The 20,139-nt window shown below is 50.4% G+C and overlaps 4 protein-coding genes across 4 annotated transcripts; 2 read left to right on the plus strand and 2 right to left on the minus strand.

Annotated features, from left to right (window-relative positions):
- Positions 1-450: 450 nt before the first annotated feature.
- Positions 451-2,296, plus strand: FTJAE_9367 (uncharacterized protein; the record flags this gene model as incomplete). Its single annotated transcript, XM_037356281.1, has 7 exons — positions 451-580; positions 643-1,129; positions 1,179-1,184; positions 1,236-1,267; positions 1,326-1,485; positions 1,574-1,646; positions 1,718-2,296. 7 exons carry the CDS (start codon positions 451-453, stop codon positions 2,294-2,296), a joined length of 1,467 nt encoding a protein of 488 aa, XP_037203619.1.
- Positions 2,297-2,622: 326 nt separating this feature from the next.
- Positions 2,623-7,082, minus strand: FTJAE_9368 (multidrug resistance; the record flags this gene model as incomplete). Its single annotated transcript, XM_037356282.1, has 10 exons — positions 2,623-2,649; positions 2,713-3,146; positions 3,200-3,318; positions 3,376-5,030; positions 5,108-6,082; positions 6,133-6,468; positions 6,518-6,572; positions 6,638-6,722; positions 6,789-6,894; positions 6,969-7,082. The coding sequence occupies 10 exons, from the start codon at positions 7,080-7,082 to the stop codon at positions 2,623-2,625; spliced, it is 3,906 nt and encodes a 1,301-aa protein (XP_037203620.1).
- Positions 7,083-8,099: 1,017 nt separating this feature from the next.
- FTJAE_9369 (2-dehydropantoate 2-reductase) lies at positions 8,100-9,458 on the minus strand (the record flags this gene model as incomplete). Its single annotated transcript, XM_037356283.1, has 1 exon — positions 8,100-9,458. One exon carries the CDS (start codon positions 9,456-9,458, stop codon positions 8,100-8,102), a length of 1,359 nt encoding a protein of 452 aa, XP_037203621.1.
- A 1,150-nt stretch (positions 9,459-10,608) lies between these two features.
- FTJAE_9370 (enniatin synthase) lies at positions 10,609-20,022 on the plus strand (the record flags this gene model as incomplete). Its single annotated transcript, XM_037356285.1, has 1 exon — positions 10,609-20,022. One exon carries the CDS (start codon positions 10,609-10,611, stop codon positions 20,020-20,022), a length of 9,414 nt encoding a protein of 3,137 aa, XP_037203622.1.
- Between the last annotated feature and the right edge of the window lie 117 nt (positions 20,023-20,139).

The following is a 20,139-nucleotide window of genomic DNA, read 5'->3' on the forward strand; positions in this document are numbered from 1 at the left end:
TACGCGCATTGTGGTTAGTATCTGTAGTAGCGTTACGATAGCCTGAAGCTTGTCTTCATTCGTTCTCGCCCAAAGCGGAATTTCATCGTTTGCTGGAATGCAGAAAATCTCGCAACGACTGTAGCACAGAACTAGAAAACTAAATGAATATTACCTAGCACTTATAATACTACCATTGATCCAGATTTATATTCGAAAAATATTAGGGCCTGGACCTTCTTAGTGATATCTTAGGATCCCAATGCGGTAAGTCATTGACATTGCAAAGGTCTAGCAGTAGATCTAGCCTGGGAGGATCGATTGTGTGTTGAAAAGCCGGTATTAGTTAGACAAGCTAATACTTCTTGCTCTCATCTCTCAACCATGTGGTATATAATACCTCTCTGGCATTCAATTCAGCAGTTGTAGTGAGTGTAATTCTCTGCCTTGATACTGAACCAATACACCAAAATGGTTGCGCTCAAGATAACACTAGCGCTGCTCGTCAGTGCCGTTAGTGCTATACCGACTAGTGCTCAGTGGCCCAAATACGATATCAATGGTCAGATCCAGGACTTGGCCTTTGACAAGAGAGCGCCTGGTATGTGTTGGCCAAGTTTGCAAGAGTAAAAGGTTTAGATAGCAAGTACTTATTTTCTCTAGCTATCTGCCAGCCCGACGACAAAGATATCGTGGCCCTGAGGAGCAACAAGGCAGACGGATCCGCTTTCTGCTCAACCTACCTCCAAAGCACCAAGACTGTAACAGCTACTCCTCTGGTCACTACAGACATGACCAAGATGATGACCAAGACAGCGGTATTAGTTCAGATCCAAAAAGTTCGCATTAATGTGTATCACATTGTTCGAACCAAAGTGATGCAAACCATCTCGACGGTCATCACAGAGACACAGACATCTACTGTTACCGACTTTGCGACCAAGATAATTACCAACACCATGACAGACGTTTCGACTGACACGGATACTACTCAAGTGACTAAGACTAGCACAGCGCAAGCGACGGATGTGGTGACTCAACAAATCACCAAGACCATCACGCAGACAATTGACCTGACTTCTACCATGGACGTTACAGACATTGATACACAAGATATCACCGTGAGTGTCCCAACCACTGTCACTGTCACGTAAGTACTATCTCCGATATGCCACATACGAAGCTAACAACCATTCCAGTGTCACGTAAGTTTTTTACAAAACAATTCTGCGAGAGCAAACAATAACATAAAACAGAGGAGCAGCACCCACAACTTCAGTTGGCAATGGTAACATACTCTCAAAACCACAAACTACCATGATTTGATACTGACTGCCACCCTCCAGAATACCACTGCGCTATCCCTGGTTACGGACATGGAAGCTATTCGGTTGGCTCAGGCTCTTTTGGTAGCTGGGACTTGTGCAAGTCGTATTGCGAAACAATTCAGGGTGCTGTGAGCTTCGGGTATGGCCCTGGTGCATGCGCATGCTACAACCAACCAGCGTAAGTAAACCCGAGAATGGCACTCCATATAGCCCGTTTTGTAGTTCCTGGCCCTGTTTGTCCTGCTTATGGAACTAATGGTTGTTAGGGAAATCAATACGAATAAAAACCCTAGTAGTTCATACCAATTCTATGATATTGGATGCCCGGCACAGACCAAGGTATGTTTTTTCCCCCTCTAATCTCTGTTCACATACCTTCAATCCCTAAATCTCTGCTAACTCTTTTCAAGCCCGCAAAGCGAGCTGTGCCCGTCAAACAGGTTCCTTCTTACCTACCACTCAAGAATCCTCTCGTCGTTAGCAGTGCTTGTTCGTGTCACATCAGCAACAAACCGGCTGCTGCAACAACACAAACTGTCACTGCTAAGGATCCCAAGACTCTCGCTAACATGGCAAAAGAGTACACAACAAGCTATATTACCAAGAAGCAAGTTACGACTGTGTGGAATCAAGTAACCAGAACAGCAACAGACTTCAAGACCTTGGCAGTAACAAATCGCAATACCAAGTCGGTAACACAGCGTAAGAGTGCCACGATGACCAAGCCAGTTACACTCACGGTGACGAACTACAAAACTATTGTTGTCACCAACTACAACACTGTCGGCGTGACCAACCGTAACACTGTTTACACAACGAATTACAACACTGCATCTGCGACTGCATATAATAGTGTGTTTGTTACCAACATGGGTTATGTCACTGTCACCGAGTACGATACAGTTGTAGCAACTGATATCGCTACGAACACTGTGATACCGGATGCAGTAACTGTATCAGCCGGCGATTCATATGTTTGGGGGTCTTAGAGGGCGTATGGACTTTACAATACATTCAGGCAGTGAGATAAATAAACTTGTTGGTCTTTACGTGGATAGCACACATACGATTAATTTGAAAGAGAAACGGGATTCTGTTCAATACCTCTTCTGCGGAGTACACGGGACACGAGGCATGATGTGACGTGGAACGGGCTCTTTGATGACGAAGTTGAGACAGTGGCTGACATCCACGCTTGATCCATGTTGGAATCATGTAGATATCGCCACGTTGTGATAAATTATTGTACAGTAAGGATAAATAAGGTAAGTTCGTGCAACAGCGACATCACCAAATGTCAAGGGGACATCTAACGTCACTTGTCTAAAGCCTGGCTTTGACACTGGTTAAAGTCAGCACTCAGCTCAACCAAGGCACCGTAACTCCAGGGCATGAAAGGACTTACCATCTGCCAGTAAACACCGCGAGCAGCCAATAACTCGCGATGGCTCCCCTTCTCAATCAACTTGCCCTCACCAAGAACAAAGATGACATCGGCATTTTGCACCGTCGCAAGACGATGAGCAACGACGACCATAGTACGACCTTTGCCAGCCCTCTCAAACGCCTCTTGGACCAACTTCTCACTCTCTGAGTCGAGAGAACTTGTCGCCTCATCAAGGAGCAATATATCAGGGTTTCGCATCAAAGCCCGGGCAATAGCGACGCGCTGTCTCTGGCCGCCTGAAAGGGTCACCCCACGTGAACCTACTTGGGTTTGGTAGCCTTCTGGAAGGGACATGATAAACTCGTGGATAGACGCTTCTTGACATACGCGATGGACAGTTGCGTCGTCGACTGTATCTTCGACGCCAAGAAGGATGTTCTCACGTAGTGTACCTGTGAGATCATCAGCTGTGTTGTTTGATGATAGTGTGATGTGTGTGGCGTACCTTGGAACAGACTTGACTCTTGAGCAACCAAAGAGAGATGTCGGCGGTATGTGTAGACATTGTTGGCAGCGATGTCTTGACCATTACAGAGGATGCGACCGTGATCAGGGTCGTAGAATCTTTGAGTAGCATCATGTTAGCATTTTCCACAAACATATGAAGAAGAATTTACGTACCTTTCGAGAAGAGAGACAATGCTACTCTTTCCGCTGCCCGACGCACCAACAAGAGCAGCGAACTGGCCCTTCTCAATCGTAAGACTGAGACCCTTGAATACAGGCACGTCACGAGTAGGATACTTGAAGTGAATGTTGTCCAGTTCAATCTTCATACCATCGCCATGAGAAATGAAATGTGCGCCAGTCGCTTCAGGACCGTCCTTGACCTGACTATCCCTCAGTCCAAGGATACGATTGGCAGCTGCACGGACTTGCGCGACATTGGGTCCAAAGCTGAGCGCACGACCTGTAGTCTCGCCTGCGTTCAGCACAGACATGAAGCACACGAAGAAGCTCTCTAGATCATACTCGCCGCTAAGGAGAAGACGACCACCGTAGTAGAGTACTATAGCCTGGCATCCGATAGTCGCGCTGTCGGAGAAAGCATACAGTAAGCTCACCCAACGAGCCTTTTTGAAGGCATCCTTGACATGGTTGCTGTTGAGAGTGCGGAACTGATCGCAGATAGCGCCTTCAAGAGTGAAAGATGCCACTGTGCGGAATGCACCGATCGCTTCAGAGGCGAACTTGGAGCTGTCGACGAACACGGCGTTGTTCATCTCTTCGAACTTGATCTCATACCGCATTCGCCAATACCCAGCAGCGAGGAGTATGGGGACGACGACGCATAGCGACACGAGTGCGAGCTTCCATGCAAACGCTAGTGCGATAGCAATAGTACCCATCAGAGTCCACAGGGCAATAAACACACTTGCCATATTAGACCCCAACAGCTCCTCGAGCTGTCTTGGATCCTCAGCGCTCCTCGCCGCCATAGTCCCCTGCGAATGATCATCATGATCAAAGAAGGCAACCTTCTGATGCAAGATAGACAAGAAGTACTGCTTCTGATACTTGGCACGAACAGTGCTTGCTGTGCGCGTTGACAGGAAGAAAGTAGCGCAGTAGGCTAGACCAGCGGAAATAGCGAGGACGGTCCACATGAGCGACCAGAATGAACTTTCGCTTCTGACCTTGGACTCGTCGGGGAGGTAGCCGAAGACGATGATGACTTTGGCGAAGAGCCAGGCTTGGAAGGGGACGGCGGCGCCGGCGCAGGCGGAGAAGAAGAGGGTTAGAGCCATTGTCCACCAGTTGGACTTTGTCTCGTAGAAGAAGCGGCCGAAGCTGGAGATGAGGCCTTTGTTTTTGGGGGTCTTGTCTTGAGGTTTGTCTTCAATGGTGGACTCGGTATGTGCCTTTTCATGAACAGAGGATGGTCGATGCTCCTTAACAAGGACATCATGATCATCCATCTGTTCCCCAAGTGACAGTGCTTGGGCATTGACAAGGTTATAATAGAGACCAGCCTCATCAGTTAAGAGACTCTCATGAGTGCCAGACTGAATAACCTGACCCTGTCGCAGGACAACAATCCTATCAGCTTTCTTGATAGTGGAAAGACGATGTGCAATAACAATTGTTGTTCTGTTCTTGGAGGCTCGGTCGAGTGCTGCTTGTACGATTCGTTCGCCGCGGACGTCGATTGCGCTTGTGGCTTCGTCGAGGATCAGGATCGCGGGACGGCGGATGATGGCGCGGGCGATGGCGATGCGTTGGCGTTGACCGCCAGATAGCTTGATGCCGACTTCGCCGACGGCGGTATTGTAGCCCTGTATTGAGGGGAATATGTTAGTATTTTGCTTGAAGCAAGTGGGCTAACTGGGTTGTCAATGGTGATCTAACGTACCTCTGGAAGCTTCTCGATGAACTCATCTGCGAATGCCTCCTTGCATGCTTCATGTACCATCTCCCTCTTCTTTTCGTCAGGCTCATTCTCCCACTTTGTCCCGATGAGGCCGTTAAGCACGTTGCTGTAGATAGTGTCATTGAAGAGGAACGGCTCTTGCTGGACAAGTCCAATCTGCGATCGCCACCACTTGACGTTGATGTCATCAAGAGAGTGGTCGCTTGTAGAGATTCGGCCACGAAGTTCAACAGGCGGACCTGTTTCGTCTCCTGTGAACGAGAGTTCTTGTAATTCTTGCTCGTCCTCCTCTTTGTCACCGTCCTTCTTTTTATCCACCGGCTTCTCGACTGGCTTGGAGATGACGTACTGGTCTTTGAGGCTGTACCATCGCTCGACAAGACCGACGATTGTACTCTTGCCTGAGCCAGAGGGACCGACGATCGCGGTGACCTTGCCTGTTTCGATTCGCAGATTGAGGCTATCGAGGATCTTGACGTGTGGTCGACTAGGGTAAGCGAAAGTGACGTCCTCCAAGAGTATATCCGCTGTCGCAGACACATCTGGGTCGGTGAGATGACCAGGCTCAGGTCGGGGTGCATCAATGACGGTGAAGAACTCGCAAGCTGCAACTGTCGCTTTGCTAACCGCTAGAAGAGGCGTAGAGACGCGTTCCATCGCCGTCACGATCATCATGACAGAGAACAAGACGACGATAATAGCCCCGAGCTGATTGATCTTATCGTCGAGCAAGAGTCTTGTTCCATACCAGAATGCAAGGCCAAAAGCAGCATAACTGCTGAAGAATACCAGGCCGTATTGGAGGGCAATGAATGGACCAGCGAATTGAGCATGCTTCTTTGCTTCGTCAACGAATCTGCCATATTTGCTGCCAATTCGTGACTCGGCACCATAGGCCACGATCATTCGGATACCGCTCATGGCTTCGCTAGCTACAGACATCGCCAGAGCCTCGGACTAATCCTTTCGTCAGCAAAATCTCGCAGGATTTAAGAATCGGTGCATACTTTAGTCTGGTTTGTCTGGCCCTTGGTGATGTAAGGAAGCACCAAGCTGACACTGAATGTGATGAAGACAACTGCAGTGAACGTTACTAGGGAAAGCTGCCAACTGTAGATGAACGCGACGATGATTGAAGCGATCATGGTGGCATTGTACTCCACGAAAACACCCAACTTCTCGGAGATGCCGAGTTGCAGCGTGTTTCCGGTGGTTGTGATGATCGTGGTCGCATATCCAGGTGGCATAGAGTCCAGTACATGCACGCTTTGCGAAAACAACGCCGTGAAGTAATCCTGGCGAATGGCGGAGGTGATTCTCACACCGGTCATTCGAAATGCGAACTGAGAATTGGTGAGCCGACGAGAAGATTTACTGAGACAAAGAACTCACGTTGTTGACGTAACCTAACACAAGGCGACTGAGGAAGAGACCAAGCAAGTACAGACTATCGCGACGGGTATTAGCGACCATCAAGCGAAAATTAGTTTTCGTAACGCAGGTCAAACTCACCAAAGGTCGCTAAGTTTCGAGCGGAACTCATCGCCGGGCAGTGTTTCGGTGCCAGCATAGTCAGAGAACTTGCTAGCGAATTGACCTACATTTTGGCGGACCCATTAGCATGAAGCCTCGATGTTTGGCTTTGGCTTTGTTTTCCACTTACCGAAAACGATGTTTAAAAGAGGCAAGGTTATGCCGACGCCGATCGAGGCGATTACACCAACGGTGTATGCCAGAAGGTCCCATTTGGAGGCATACTTGAAGACTCTCTACATGACAAGAGATTATATCAGTATAGGTTGCAAGTATTTGCTTCGATATGGTGATGTTGTGGCTGCCATACCATATAATCCTGAAATGTAGGCTCTCTCTCAGGGCGTCCATCAACACCCATCTCAGGATGCTTCTCCTCAGCCTCCCCAACCGTTGCCGAATTCTCCGCTGTTCGTTTTGCCATAGTAAATGATTGACAGAGGAACGGTTTGCAAGCGTCAAGCCTCTCTTCTCATTCAACAACACTGCATCCTTACCCCCAAAGCAAATGGGGAAACAACAAATACCGTTCCTCGATCGGGTGTGCGGACACGCGTATTTTCCCGTCGGATTGCATCCAGAGTCCGAGGACCCGCTGCAACTCAGACATACTGGAGGGATTTCTCATGCGTCAGCACGGCGCAGGAAAGGGAGTGGGATTCTTCTGGGCGTGGTGTGATGACTGCATGGAACAAAGGAAAGAATCTCGGGAAAGAGACTTGCCGGGCGCTTGTCTCAGCGGGGAGCACAATAGCGTTTTCTTACATGAGATCATATGTCTAGAAATCTCTTGGTTCTTTTTTCGTGGGGGCTAGGGGGGGGTAGATAGGTATGAAGTGGCGTTGACAGTTGAGGCCAGCTACGGCTGCTCAGCGGAGAATTACTCAAAGTTGAACTACGGCTCGGAGCGCTTCCGCCGGCAGTGGGCCACTGTCTTGGTGAGAGTCTGCACTGACAGTCCAATCGGAGTATTCACTCCGTAGCTATCCCTGGCGGCAGATTTGACGGCCCATCTTTTGTCTGAGACATGTCGCAGATTAGCATATGAGTATGATGTGATATGCGAAATTTGAGTTGCCGATGACATGTCGATTGCCGCTCGTATAATGCCCGATTGGGAATACGAGGTTGTCTCAGGCTCATGTGAGGTAAGGATTCGTACAGCTGTCTGCTTTGGGTAAGCCGGGATATGAACCAATACCAGCCAAAAGCACCCATTGCCATTTGATGTTTGGTTATTGGGAGCCGTAAGCACGAGGTTTAAAGCTTGGAGCTATAATTATTATAAAGAACTTAGCTAGAAGATCAATGTAATAAGGTAACAAATAGCTTAATAAAATACTAGATAGAATGTTATAATTAATCTAGCCAGCGGAAATTAAGTTAAGTAATAATGTCAAGATCTTTAAAGTAAGGTAGTCTAGGCTTGATCTACCCTGTATTACAGCAATGCTCTACCTAACTCCACCTTATCCAAGCTCTCACACTGCTCAACTAACTCAATTAAGCCTCTGTGCACGCTAACATCCAGATCCGTCCCTAGAAAGCAAGCCATGTCTACAATCCAACCATTGAAGTCTCGTATCTCAGTCTTCCTTCCAGCTTCTATATCCTGTAGCATAGAACTGCGATGCTCAAATATCTTGAGACCAAATGCATAAAGCTTTGCTCTCAAGACTGGCTGTGAAAACCTTTCCATCAACTTCTTTCGGATCTTGGGGACGCTGGAGCTAGTCCCAAGTCGTGATGTCTGTTCAGCGTAGGACGTGATAACACTGCCACTCGTGTCGTGATCAACAAGCCCTTGGATAACAGCGCTTGCTTGCCAGAGGAGCTTGTCAATCACCCTTGCCAAAGGATCATCAGAGTCATAGGATGTGAACAGTTCTCCGGTCTTGCAGCGCAGTAAAGCCGTAAGTGGATTGATCGCCGCATTCATGACCAACTTCTCCAACTGAAGGAGCCAAATCTCCCCGGATGACACCTTCTTTGTGTTCACAAGCGGCGTCGAGGCAATATGCCGGATAAAGAAGTCCTCTAATGGTTGCCTCCGCAGCGAGTCGCGATCAGATGCCCAAAACACAGGTCCGATGTATGCGTCAGCTGGAGCCGCATGGATGCTCAAGAAAGGACCTGCTGATGCAACCCCATGACTCACGACACACGCGGAGAATGTAGGAGTGTCACCGCTCGGGTATCGATGTGAGATGTATAAAGGACCGTGGGGAGGCCAGAGCTTGCAGACGCCGTTCTGCGCAAAGACAACTGAGCTGCATCGACCAAGGTACCGGCGAATACGGTCTGCTTCAGATAGTCCAGCCTCTGCCTTTGTAGAGATGAAGACATTGTGAAGCTTCTTCCCGTCTGCAACTTCCTTGACTGGACCGTTGTGAGGTCTCGTTTCGGTCCACCATTCAACAGTGAAGCGTTTGTTGAGGAAGAGTTTGCCGCTGGTTAGGTCAGCGAGACCGACACCTTCACATGCTGCCCACTGAGAAAGCAGTTCCTTTCGATGTACGACGAGCGTGATGGGAAGTGCATTGGGATGACGAGCCATGTGAGTTGCGTACAGTCGACCAATATTGCCAGGGCCAATGATGTAAATACGCTGGTCAGAGTCTGCTGAAGGACTGGCACAGGAGGCATTGTCGGATTCTTCATCGCTGCTGGAGCTTCCCATGTCAATACCCTCATCGAGCTTTGGCTGGATATTGGCGGGAGACCATGCGAATAGCTTTGGGGGCGGCTTTGCGTCGGCGAGGAGGGCCTTCAGCCAATTTGGGTGCTCTTGGGATGCCATGGTGCCTGCAAATGATTGTGCCTTTTCAAAATTCCTTGGGGGGAGTGGAAGCTGGTGAAGGGCTTAATGTGTAAGTAGGTAGTGTGTTCACAGTCTGACAGTGTGGCAGAGAGAGATAGGAGGGAATTTGGTATACAGGATGTCAAGGATGATCCCAAGATACCTGTGCTGGGCACTATGTGAGTAGTTGGTATGCTGCATGAACTGTGTTTCTGGGAGTATTACTTGGGTTGACAGACCTGATAGCTGACGCTTGCATCGCGCATCCTACTCGAAAGATGCGTGGAATTTATTTTAGACTACTGTTACTATTTTTGTCAATCCGTTTGTAATTAACTCGCTATCCTCAATACTGGAAATAGCAAATAAGATTTTGGCCCTTGGCTGGCTCACCTTCCAACGAGGTATCACGCTCTCAACAGCTAGGTAAGCTACATCCGGCAATTGCCCACTACCGGCAACTGTCCGGCTCGCATAGATTCGTAACCCGCGTGCTACCGAGACACGGGACGATTCAACATGCAGATTGCAATCACAGACTGATTGGCCTGTCTCCCCCAACCCCTCCCGTAGGATTTAGGATTCACCGGGGAGTAAGACCTACTTATGCAGGTCAGCGCCACAAACACCGATTATCAATCTCCCTGCAGGATAGCCCGTGGTAGCCAATTAGTGCAACCGCCCAATTGCAGGATCAGGATCTGGATCATATGAAGGATCAGCAGGTCAAGTATGCAGTTTAGTTGCAGGTTTTGATGCCGTCGAGAAATGACAGCGGGTGCGGCTGAGGGAGACAGAATATGCCTCGTAGGATCTTTTGATGAGACCTTGTGATGGAAGCACCGAGAGTCTTAGACATGGCATGATCATGCTTGCGGTGATGTGCCTCTTTGGTAAGGAGCACGTAATAATGGTTGAGATATGGTGCCAACACGAGAATTGCTGCATGGTGCGTTGCATTCCTGCAGGTGAGGTATATACAGAAAAGTTGACGGCAAGGAGAATTGGTTCACCGAGGGATATTGAAGTATTCTGTCCTATCATCTCGAACGAGCTGTGACTTTTGTGGGAGATTCTTATTGCCTATCCATGCCCCCATGTTACACACTCGGACGATCCTTCAACTTCAAACATTTCTCTTACATTCAACATGACATCACTTAACACCAAGAGTGGCTCTACACAAGCAGTCATGCCTTTGTTGCTGCCCAGTGATGATTCAAGTCACACCGACACTCTTGTCGAGGAAGTCACTCGTTCTTTTGGCTTAGGCCGAGATAGAATCGAGAGTATTCTCCCCAGCACGGCGTTTCAACAAGATGTCATTGACTGTGTTGGGATTGACAAAAACCGCTCCATTGGCCATGTTGCTTATGAGATCAGCAATGACATCGATATCCCAAAGTTGGCTGCTTCTTGGAAAGATACCATCAACCGGACTCCTCCTCTGAGGACTTGTGTCTTCACTTCTAAGAATGGAGATTCGTATCAGGTTGCCTTGAGAGATAGCTTCGTCTTCTCATGGATGTTTTGCACATCTGCTGACCAGAAAGATGCTGTTGTGGAGGATGAAGCAGTAGCTGCGGCTTCTGGACCTCGCTGCAACAGATTTGTTCTTCTGGATGATCCAATGGCAAAGAAAAAGCTCCTCATATGGACTTTTAGTCATGCTCTTGTGGATAGAAAGTTTCAAGAACGGATTCTCGGACGAGTTCTGAAAGCTTACAAGCATGGGCAGGGCGAACTGTCCAACAGACCCTATACGCCTGACTCCTCTGACCCTGAGGACGATGGTGTATCGTTGACTCCCACTGATGGGTCGAAGACTCCAGAGACTGATGGCATTCATCCTGCGACTCAGTTTTGGAAGGAGTACTTGAGTGATCTGAATGCTTCGGCGTTTCCGCACTTGACATCCCCCCTTACTGTTCCCTGCCCCAATGCAAAGTCAGAGCACCGCATGACTTTCACAACTTTGCCAACGTCAACTTGTCCCGGTACAGTTGTCTGCCGAACAGCACTTGCGATTCTTTTGTCGCGCTACACACAGTCGCAAGAGGCCCTGTTTGGTGTAGTGACAGAGCAACGGCAGCTCCTGGCTGATGGCCCGACACGGACTGTCGTCCCTTTCCGCGTACACTGCGCTTCTGACCGGTCTCTGTCAGACATTATGACCGCAGTCAATGCGAACGATGATGCCATCCGTCAGTTTGCAGATGTCGGTCTTCGCAGCATCGCTTCCTCTGGAGAGGACGGCTCTGCTGCTTGCGGGTTTCAGACCGTCCTGCTAGTTACTGAGAGCGACACTACGCACGCTGCAGATTGCGAGATTCATCGGAAGACTGGAGAGTCTGAGCTCTTTATGCCCTGCACCAATCGTGCTCTGTTACTCCACTGTCAGATGGCCAGTGATGGAGTATCCATCATTGCCAGGTATGACAAGAGCCTTATCGACTCTCTGCAAATGACTCGTCTCTTGGGACAACTAGGTCACTTGATCCAGGTCCTACGAGACTCATCAGATAAGCAGCTGTGTATAGGAGAACTCAACATGATCACACAAGAAGATCAAGCTGAGATCCAGAGCTGGAACTCACACCCAATCCCCTCCCAACCGACACTCATCCACAAAGAGATGCTCAAAACAGCTTCTCTCTTCCCTGCCAATCCCGCAATCTGCGCTTGGGACGGTGAATGGACCTACTCTGAACTCGACAACATCACATCTCGTTTAGCAGCGCTCATCAAGTTCAGCATGCCAGACCAAGAGCACGCAATACTCCCCATTTACTTTCAGAAGTCAAAATGGGTCGTCGCCTCAATGCTAGCTGTCATGAAGGCCGGCCATGCCTTTACACTTATTGATCCAAATGATCCACCTGCTAGAGTAGCGCAGGTCGTTGGGCAGACGGGCGCGACAGTCGCGCTTACTTCCAAGCTTTACAGTAGTAAAGTGCAAGAAATCGTCGGACGATGCATTGTTGTTGATGAGGAGCTTGTTCAATCACTCATTTGCACTTGCACCTTTTATCCAGATCTTGTCCTCGCTGAGGTTCTTCCAGAGGACTTGGCCTATGTTATCTTCACATCCGGTAGCACAGGCGATCCAAAGGGCATCATGATCGAGCATCGCGCCTTTTCATCCTGCGCTCTCAAATTCGGTTCCGCACTCGGTATCAACGGCGACACGCGCGCTCTTCAATTCGGATCTCACGCATTCGGCGCGTGTCTTCTTGAGATCATGACGACGTTGATTCACGGCGGCTGCGTGTGCATTCCCTCTGATGATGACCGCATGAACAATGTTCCTGCTTTCGTCAATCGGGCCAACGTCAATTGGATGATGGCTACTCCGTCTTATATGGGAACGTTTCAGCCTGATGATGTCCCTGGGCTGCAGACTCTGGTGCTTGTTGGTGAGCAGATGTCGCCGTCTGTCAATGCCATTTGGGCCCCTCGTGTTCAGCTCTTGGATGGCTACGGACAGAGCGAGAGTTCTTCGATCTGCTTCGTTGGGAGCATTAGTTCTTCCGGCGCTGATCCAAATAACATCGGTCGCTCAGTCGGCGCGCACTCTTGGATCATTGATCCGCGCGACCCCGATCGTCTGGTCCCTATTGGCGCCATTGGTGAACTTGTGATTGAGAGTCCAGGCATTGCGCGCGACTACATCATTCCTCCACCAATAGAGAAGTCGCCTTTCTTCTCAACAGTTCCAGCATGGTATCCTTCTAAACATCTACCTGATGGATTGAAGTTCTATCGAACTGGTGATCTTGCGCGTTATGCATCTGATGGCACTGTTGTTTGTCTCGGTCGCATGGACTCGCAGGTCAAGATCAGAGGACAGCGTGTTGAACTCGGAGCAGTGGAGACTCATCTCCGACACCAATTGCCTGACGACATGTCAATTGTTGTTGAAGCTGTCAAGACATCGGACTCGCCTACGAGCACTGTTCTCGTTGCATTCTTGATCGCCTCTCAGGAAACCGAGGCTGCAGGAGATTGCACGATTCTTGATCTTGCTGCGACCAAGGACATGAGTGCAAAGCTGGAGCAAGTCCTTCCACGTCATTCCATCCCATCGTCCTACATCAGCATGCTGCATCTTCCTCGCACTGCGACTGGCAAGGTCGATCGCAGGAAGCTTCGCTCTATTGGTCGCGACATGTTGGTCCAGCAGCTCCAGGGAACAAGCCCACGACCATCTCAATTGAGCTGTCGAGCAAACAGTAGCCAATCCAAGCTTGAGGAGGTTTGGTGTCAATGCCTAGGTCTCGAACCCAGCGCTTCCAACATTGGGTCAACTTTCTTTGAGCTGGGCGGCCACTCCATCACTGCCATCAAGATGGTCAACATGGCTCGGTCAGCTGGTATTGAGCTCAAAGTCTCTGATATCTATCATAACCCTACGCTCGCTGGCCTTGAGGCTATCGTCAACGGTAGCGTTGTGCCGTACGCGCTCATCCCAGCGATCACTCGCGATGGACCTGTTGAGCAGTCCTACTCTCAAGGTCGACTCTGGTTCTTGGATCAGCTGGAGGTCGGTGCCTTGTGGTACTTGATCCCGTACGCTGTCCGCATGCGAGGATTGGTAGACATTGATGCTTTGAGTCGTGCTCTGAGGGCCTTGGAACAGCGCCACGAGACCCTGCGAACTACCTTTGAAGACCACGACGGCGCAGGTGTACAGATTATTCACCAGACCCTCTCTAAAGAGTTGAGAATTGTGGATGCAACAGACGGTGACTATCTCCAACTGCTGGAACAAGAGCAAACCACGCCATTCGATCTCACCTCGGAAGCAGGCTGGAGAGCGCTCCTCATCCGCCTCAGCGACACTGACTACGTCCTTTCCATCGTCATGCACCATATCGTCTCCGATGGCTGGTCAATCGACGTTCTCCGCCACGACCTCAGCCAACTCTACGCTGCAGCTCTTCAAGGCCGCGATCCTATCTCAGCTATGAACCCTCTCCCCATCCAGTACAGCGACTTTGCCATGTGGCAGAAGCAAGAAGCTCAAGCTCTCGAACATGAGAAGCAGCTCGACTACTGGAAGAAACAGCTCGCTGATTGTTCGCCGGCCAAGTTGCCTACTGACTTCCCCCGGCCTGCTCTGCTCTCCGGTGAAGCTGGTGTCGTACCAGTCTCTATCGATGGGGAACTGTACCAGAACCTACGTGAGTTCTGTAATGACAACAACACCACTTCATTCGCGGTGCTCCTCGCTGCTTTCCGCGCAGCACACTATCGTCTCACAGGCGTTGACGACTCTGTCATCGGCACACCCATCGCCAATCGCAATCGCTGGGAACTAGAGAACATCATCGGCTTCTTCGTCAACACGCAGTGCATGCGCATCACCGTCAACGACGAAGACACCTTCAGCTCTTTAGTCCATCAAGTCCGCGCTACTACCACCGCGGCATTTGAGAACGAAGATGTACCCTTTGAGCGCGTCGTGTCAACCATGCTACCCGGCTCACGAGACCTTTCGCGAACACCGCTTGCACAGCTCATTTTTGCGGTTCACTCGCAGAAGGATCTTGGGCGGTTTGAGCTTCAGGGTCTTGAGTCGGAGGCTGTGCCGAGCAAGGCGTATACGCGATTCGACATTGAGTTTCATTTGTTTCAAGAGGCTGATGGTCTCAAGGGCAGTTGTAACTTTGCGACGGATTTGTTTAAGCCTGAGACTGTTGAGAATGTGGTCAGTGTGTTTTTCCAGATTCTGCGGAATGGTCTTGAGAAGCCCAAGGTTCCGATCTCAGTGATTCCTCTTACGGATGGGATCGAGGAGCTTCGGCGCTTGGATTTACTCAGGATCAAGAAGGTTGAGTATCCGAGGGACGCAAGCTTAGTGGATATCTTCCGTACGCAAGTCGCTGCTTATCCCGACTCTCTCGCAGTCGTGGACTCCTCGAAGCGACTTACCTATGCAGAGCTGGACCATCAGACTGATCTGCTTGCGGCATGGCTTCGTCGACGAGGTATGCCGGTTGAGACTCTGGTCGGAGTGTTGGCGCCGCGTTCTTGCGAAGCGATTGTTGCGATCGTCGGCATTCTCAAGGCGAACTTGGCCTATCTCCCATTTGACGTCAAGTCTCCTTCTGCTCGGCTCAACGACATTTTGTCTGGTCTTCCGGGTCCTACAATAGTACTTCTAGGCTCAAGCGTGCCTGTTCCCGAGCTGGAGGTGCCCGACTTGGAGTTTGTCCGTGTCGCTGATGCCGTAGAGCAAGGCGATACAAGCGACCTCAATGGCCATACCCATATTGGCATGTCGAACCCTACCGCAACAAGTCTCGCCTATGTCCTCTTCACCTCTGGATCTACAGGCCGGCCCAAGGGCGTCATGGTAGAGCACCGCGTTATCGTACGTCTCATGACAAGCAACATCATCCCCGACTTCCCAACCCAACCACGCTCAGCCCACATGTTCAACATTGCCTTTGACGGCGCCACCTACGAGATATTCTTCACCCTCCTCAACGGCGGAATGTTGGTCTGCATTGACTACATGACTACTCTTGACGTCAAGGCGCTTCAAGACGTGTTCATCAAGGAGCAGATCAACGCTGCTTGCATGGCACCTGCGCTGCTGAAGCTGTATCTCACTGATGCGCGTGATGCTTTGAGGGGTCTTGACTTTCTCATGGCTGCTGGAGACCGCTTTGATGGTCAGGATGCGATTGAGGCGCAGAGTCTTGTGAGGGGACAGTGCTACAATGGGTATGGACCCACCGAGAATGGTATCATGAGCACGAGGTATCCTATCGCTGTTGACGACTCGTTCATCAATGGTGTTCCCATTGGACGGGCTGTCAACAACTCCGGAGCATACGTTACCGATCTGAACCAGCAGCTTGTTGGCGTCGGCGTCATGGGAGAGCTCGTCGTCACTGGCGATGGTCTTGCGCGAGGGTACTTCGACCCATCCCTCGACAAGAACCGCTTCATTTACATTGAAGTCGATGGCCAGCGTGTGAGAGCTTATAGAACAGGCGATCGCGTGCGCTACCGAGTAGGCGATGGCCTGATCGAGTTCTTCGGTCGCATGGACACGCAGTTCAAGATCCGTGGCAATCGTATTGAGTCAGCTGAGGTGGAAGCTGCCATGCTCACTCACGCCTCTGTGCGTGACGCTGCTGTTGTCGTGCAGAAGGATGATGGTGGGAAGGCCGACTTGGTTGGCTTCGTCGTCGTTAATCACGATCATTCGTTGGAGGGTGATGCGAACGATAATCAGGTTGAAGGATGGCAGGACCATTTCGAGACTGAGATGTATGCCAACATCGGAGACATTGATCCGTCTACCATTGGAAAAGACTTCAAGGGCTGGACTTCCATGTATGATGGGAGTGAGATTGACAAGGTGGAGATGCAGGAGTGGCTTGATGACACTATCAAGACGCTTCGTGATGGCCGGGCTCCAGGTCATGTCCTTGAGGTTGGAACAGGTAGCGGTATGATCCTGTTCAACCTCGGCGATGGTCTTCAGAGTTACAGAGGCCTTGAACCATCCAAGTCAGCTGCTGCATTCACCAACAGCGTCATCAAGTCCGTCCCATCTCTCGCAGGCAAGGCCGAGGTCCACGTCGGCACAGCTCAGGACATTAGCCAATTGAGCGATCTTCACCCAGATCTCGTGGTGATCAACTCGGTCGCGCAATATTTCCCTTCACCAGAGTACTTGTCCCAAGTAGCGGACACCCTGATCCACCTCCCCGGTGTGAAGCGCTTGTTCTTTGGCGACATGCGAACGAACGCTACCAACAAGCACTTCCTCGCTGGCAGAGCTGTCAGGACTCTAGGTGACAACGCGACCAAGGAAGCTGTTAGGCAGAAGATGGCGGAGTTGGAGGAGCGTGAGGAGGAGTTGCTTGTTGAGCCATCGTTCTTCACGACACTACAGGATCGCTTCCCCCACTTGGTCCACCATGTTGAGATTCTACCAAAGAATATGCATGCTACGAATGAACTTAGTGCGTATAGATATGCGGCTGTGGTACACATACGCGATAGCGACTCAGTGCCTGTGCATACGATTGAGAAGGGCGCTTGGGTTGATTTTGGCGCATCACGAATGAATCGCACTTCTCTCTTGCACTTTCTGCGGAGTTCCAAGGGCTCATCAACCGTGGCCATCAGCAACATTCCCTTCGGCAAGACCCTCTTTGAGCGACAGATCGTTGAGTCCCTCGAGGCAGAGGAAGAGTCCAATCTGGATGGTGCTGTTTGGATCTCAGCTGTTCGCTCTGATGCTGAGAGCCGTGCATCTCTTTCTGTTCCCGACCTTCACCAACTAGCTGAGGACTCTGGGTTCCGCTTAGAGGTCAGCGCAGCACGTCAGTGGTCTCAAAGCGGTGCCCTCGATGCCGTCTTCCACCACTTCCCGTCGCTTTCGAATCGTCGCACGCTGATCAAGTTCCCGACCGACAATCACCTCCGAGGCTCAGCCACCCTTGCCAATCGTCCGCTCCAGGGTTTGCAGCGTCGTCGCGCCGCTCTCCAAGTCCGCGAGCGACTGCAGTCTCTACTTCCATCGTACATGGTCCCCTCCAACATCGTGGTCCTGGATCAAATGCCTCTCAACCCCAATGGCAAAGTCGATAGGAAAGAGCTTGCGCGCCAGGCTCGAATTATACCCAAGCAGCAGACTGCACTGCCTGCACAAGCGGTGCCTATCAGCGACATTGAGGCTATACTCTGTGATGAGGCGACTGCGACGTTTGGTATGAAGGTTGACATCTCTGATGACTTCTTCAAACTCGGTGGGCATTCCCTCTTGGCTACGAAGCTCATCTCGCGAGTTGAACAGCGTTTCAACGTTCGTGCCACTGTCAAAGACGTCTTTGACAACCCCGTCTTCGCGCATCTCGCCGTCGTCATTCGTGAAGGCCTTGCTTCACGAACCACGTTGACTAATGGTCAAGACAAGCAAGGCTGGTCTGCCCGTGTCGCCCCTCGGACCGAGACTGAGATTATCTTGTGTGATGAGGCTTCTAAGCTTCTGGGTATTGAAGTCGGTATCACGGATAACTTCTTTGACCTTGGAGGACACTCGATGATGGCGACAAAGCTGGCCATGAGACTTGGTCGTCGGTTGGATACTACGATAGTGGTCAAGGATATTTTCGACTACCCGGTTCTGTTCCAGCTTTCCAAGAAGCTAGAGTCGGCTGCTTCGGGGACGGGTGATGACGAGGTTCAAGTCGATGAGTACAACCCGTTCGAGCTTCTCCCACTGGAGGATCCACAAGACTTCATCCAGCGAGAGATTTGCTCCCAGCTCGGCGTTGCATTCGAGTCAATCCAGGACATGTACCAGTGTACACAGATGCAAAAGTCCTTCCTCTTCAGTCCCGGGACTGGTTCCCCGCGGCCTCTCACGCCTTTCTACATTGACTTCCCAGTCGACTCAGACCCAGCTACCCTCGTCAAGGCTTGCCACTCCCTAGTTCAGCACATTGAAATGTTCAGAACTATCTTTCTGCTAGCTTCGGGTCAGCTCTACCAAGTGGTTCTGAAGCATCTCGACGTGCCAATTGAGACGATTGTCACTAACCAGAACGTCAACACTGTCACCAACGATTTCTTAGATGAGCATGCGCAGGACCCCATTCGTCTTGGAGAGTCGTTGATTCGCATCGCTATTCTCAAGCAGTCATCTTCAGTACGGGTACTACTAAGGTTATCGCACGCTTTGTATGATGGCTTGAGTCTAGAACCCATCGTGCGTAACCTTCACATCCTGTTCAATGGCATGTCGCTGCTTCCGCCAACGCAGTTCAGGCGGTACATGGAATATACTGCCAATAGCCAAGAGAAGGGTTTTGAGTTCTGGCGTGATGTGATCGGAGACTCTCCCATGACTGTCTTGAGCGATACGAGCAACGCGGCTTGTCGTCCGGAAATATTACCATCGAAGGCTTTGCATTTGTCAAAGATCGTCGACGTTCCAAGCCAAGCCATCCGCAGCAGCATCGCTACGCAGGCGACGGTGTTCAACTGTGCTTGTGCTTTGGTGCTCTCGAAAGAGTCCGGGTCTAGCGATGTTGTCTTCGGGCGCATTGTCTCAGGACGTCAAGGATTACCGGTCAATTTCCAGGACATCATCGGCCCTTGCACAAATGCCGTTCCCGTTCGCGCACACATAGGTACAGACGAGAATCATCACCAGATGCTTCGCGACATGCAAGATCAATACTTGCGAAGCTTGCCATTCGAGACCCTCGGCTTTGAGGACATCAAGCGCAACTGCACAGACTGGCCTGACTCCACCACGAATTTCGCATGCTGTGTCACATACCATAACTTTGAGTATCATCCCGAGAGTGAAGTGGACCAGCAACGTGTTGAGATGGGGGTCTTGTCGAAGCATGTTGAACTGAGGAAGGATGAGCCGCTGTATGACTTGGCGATAGCGGGAGAGGTTGAGCCTGATGGGATCAGCTTGAAGGTCACGATTATTGCGAGGGCACATTTGTTTGAGGAGGAGAGGGTACAGTATTTTTTGGAGGAGGTTTGCAACACATTTCAGACCCTGAACCTTTCTTTATAACGTGTCTCAGTGAATGGGAGGAGAATGATACTATCGCATATATTATAGCTTAGGCTCTTTACCGAAAGCTTGTTAAGATATTGTTAGTTTGTTACCAATCTACATAAAAGCATCTAT

Source organism: Fusarium tjaetaba (assembly GCF_013396195.1).
Source record: "Fusarium tjaetaba strain NRRL 66243 chromosome Unknown NRRL66243_c0000212, whole genome shotgun sequence".
Classification (NCBI taxonomy): domain Eukaryota; kingdom Fungi; phylum Ascomycota; class Sordariomycetes; order Hypocreales; family Nectriaceae; genus Fusarium; species Fusarium tjaetaba.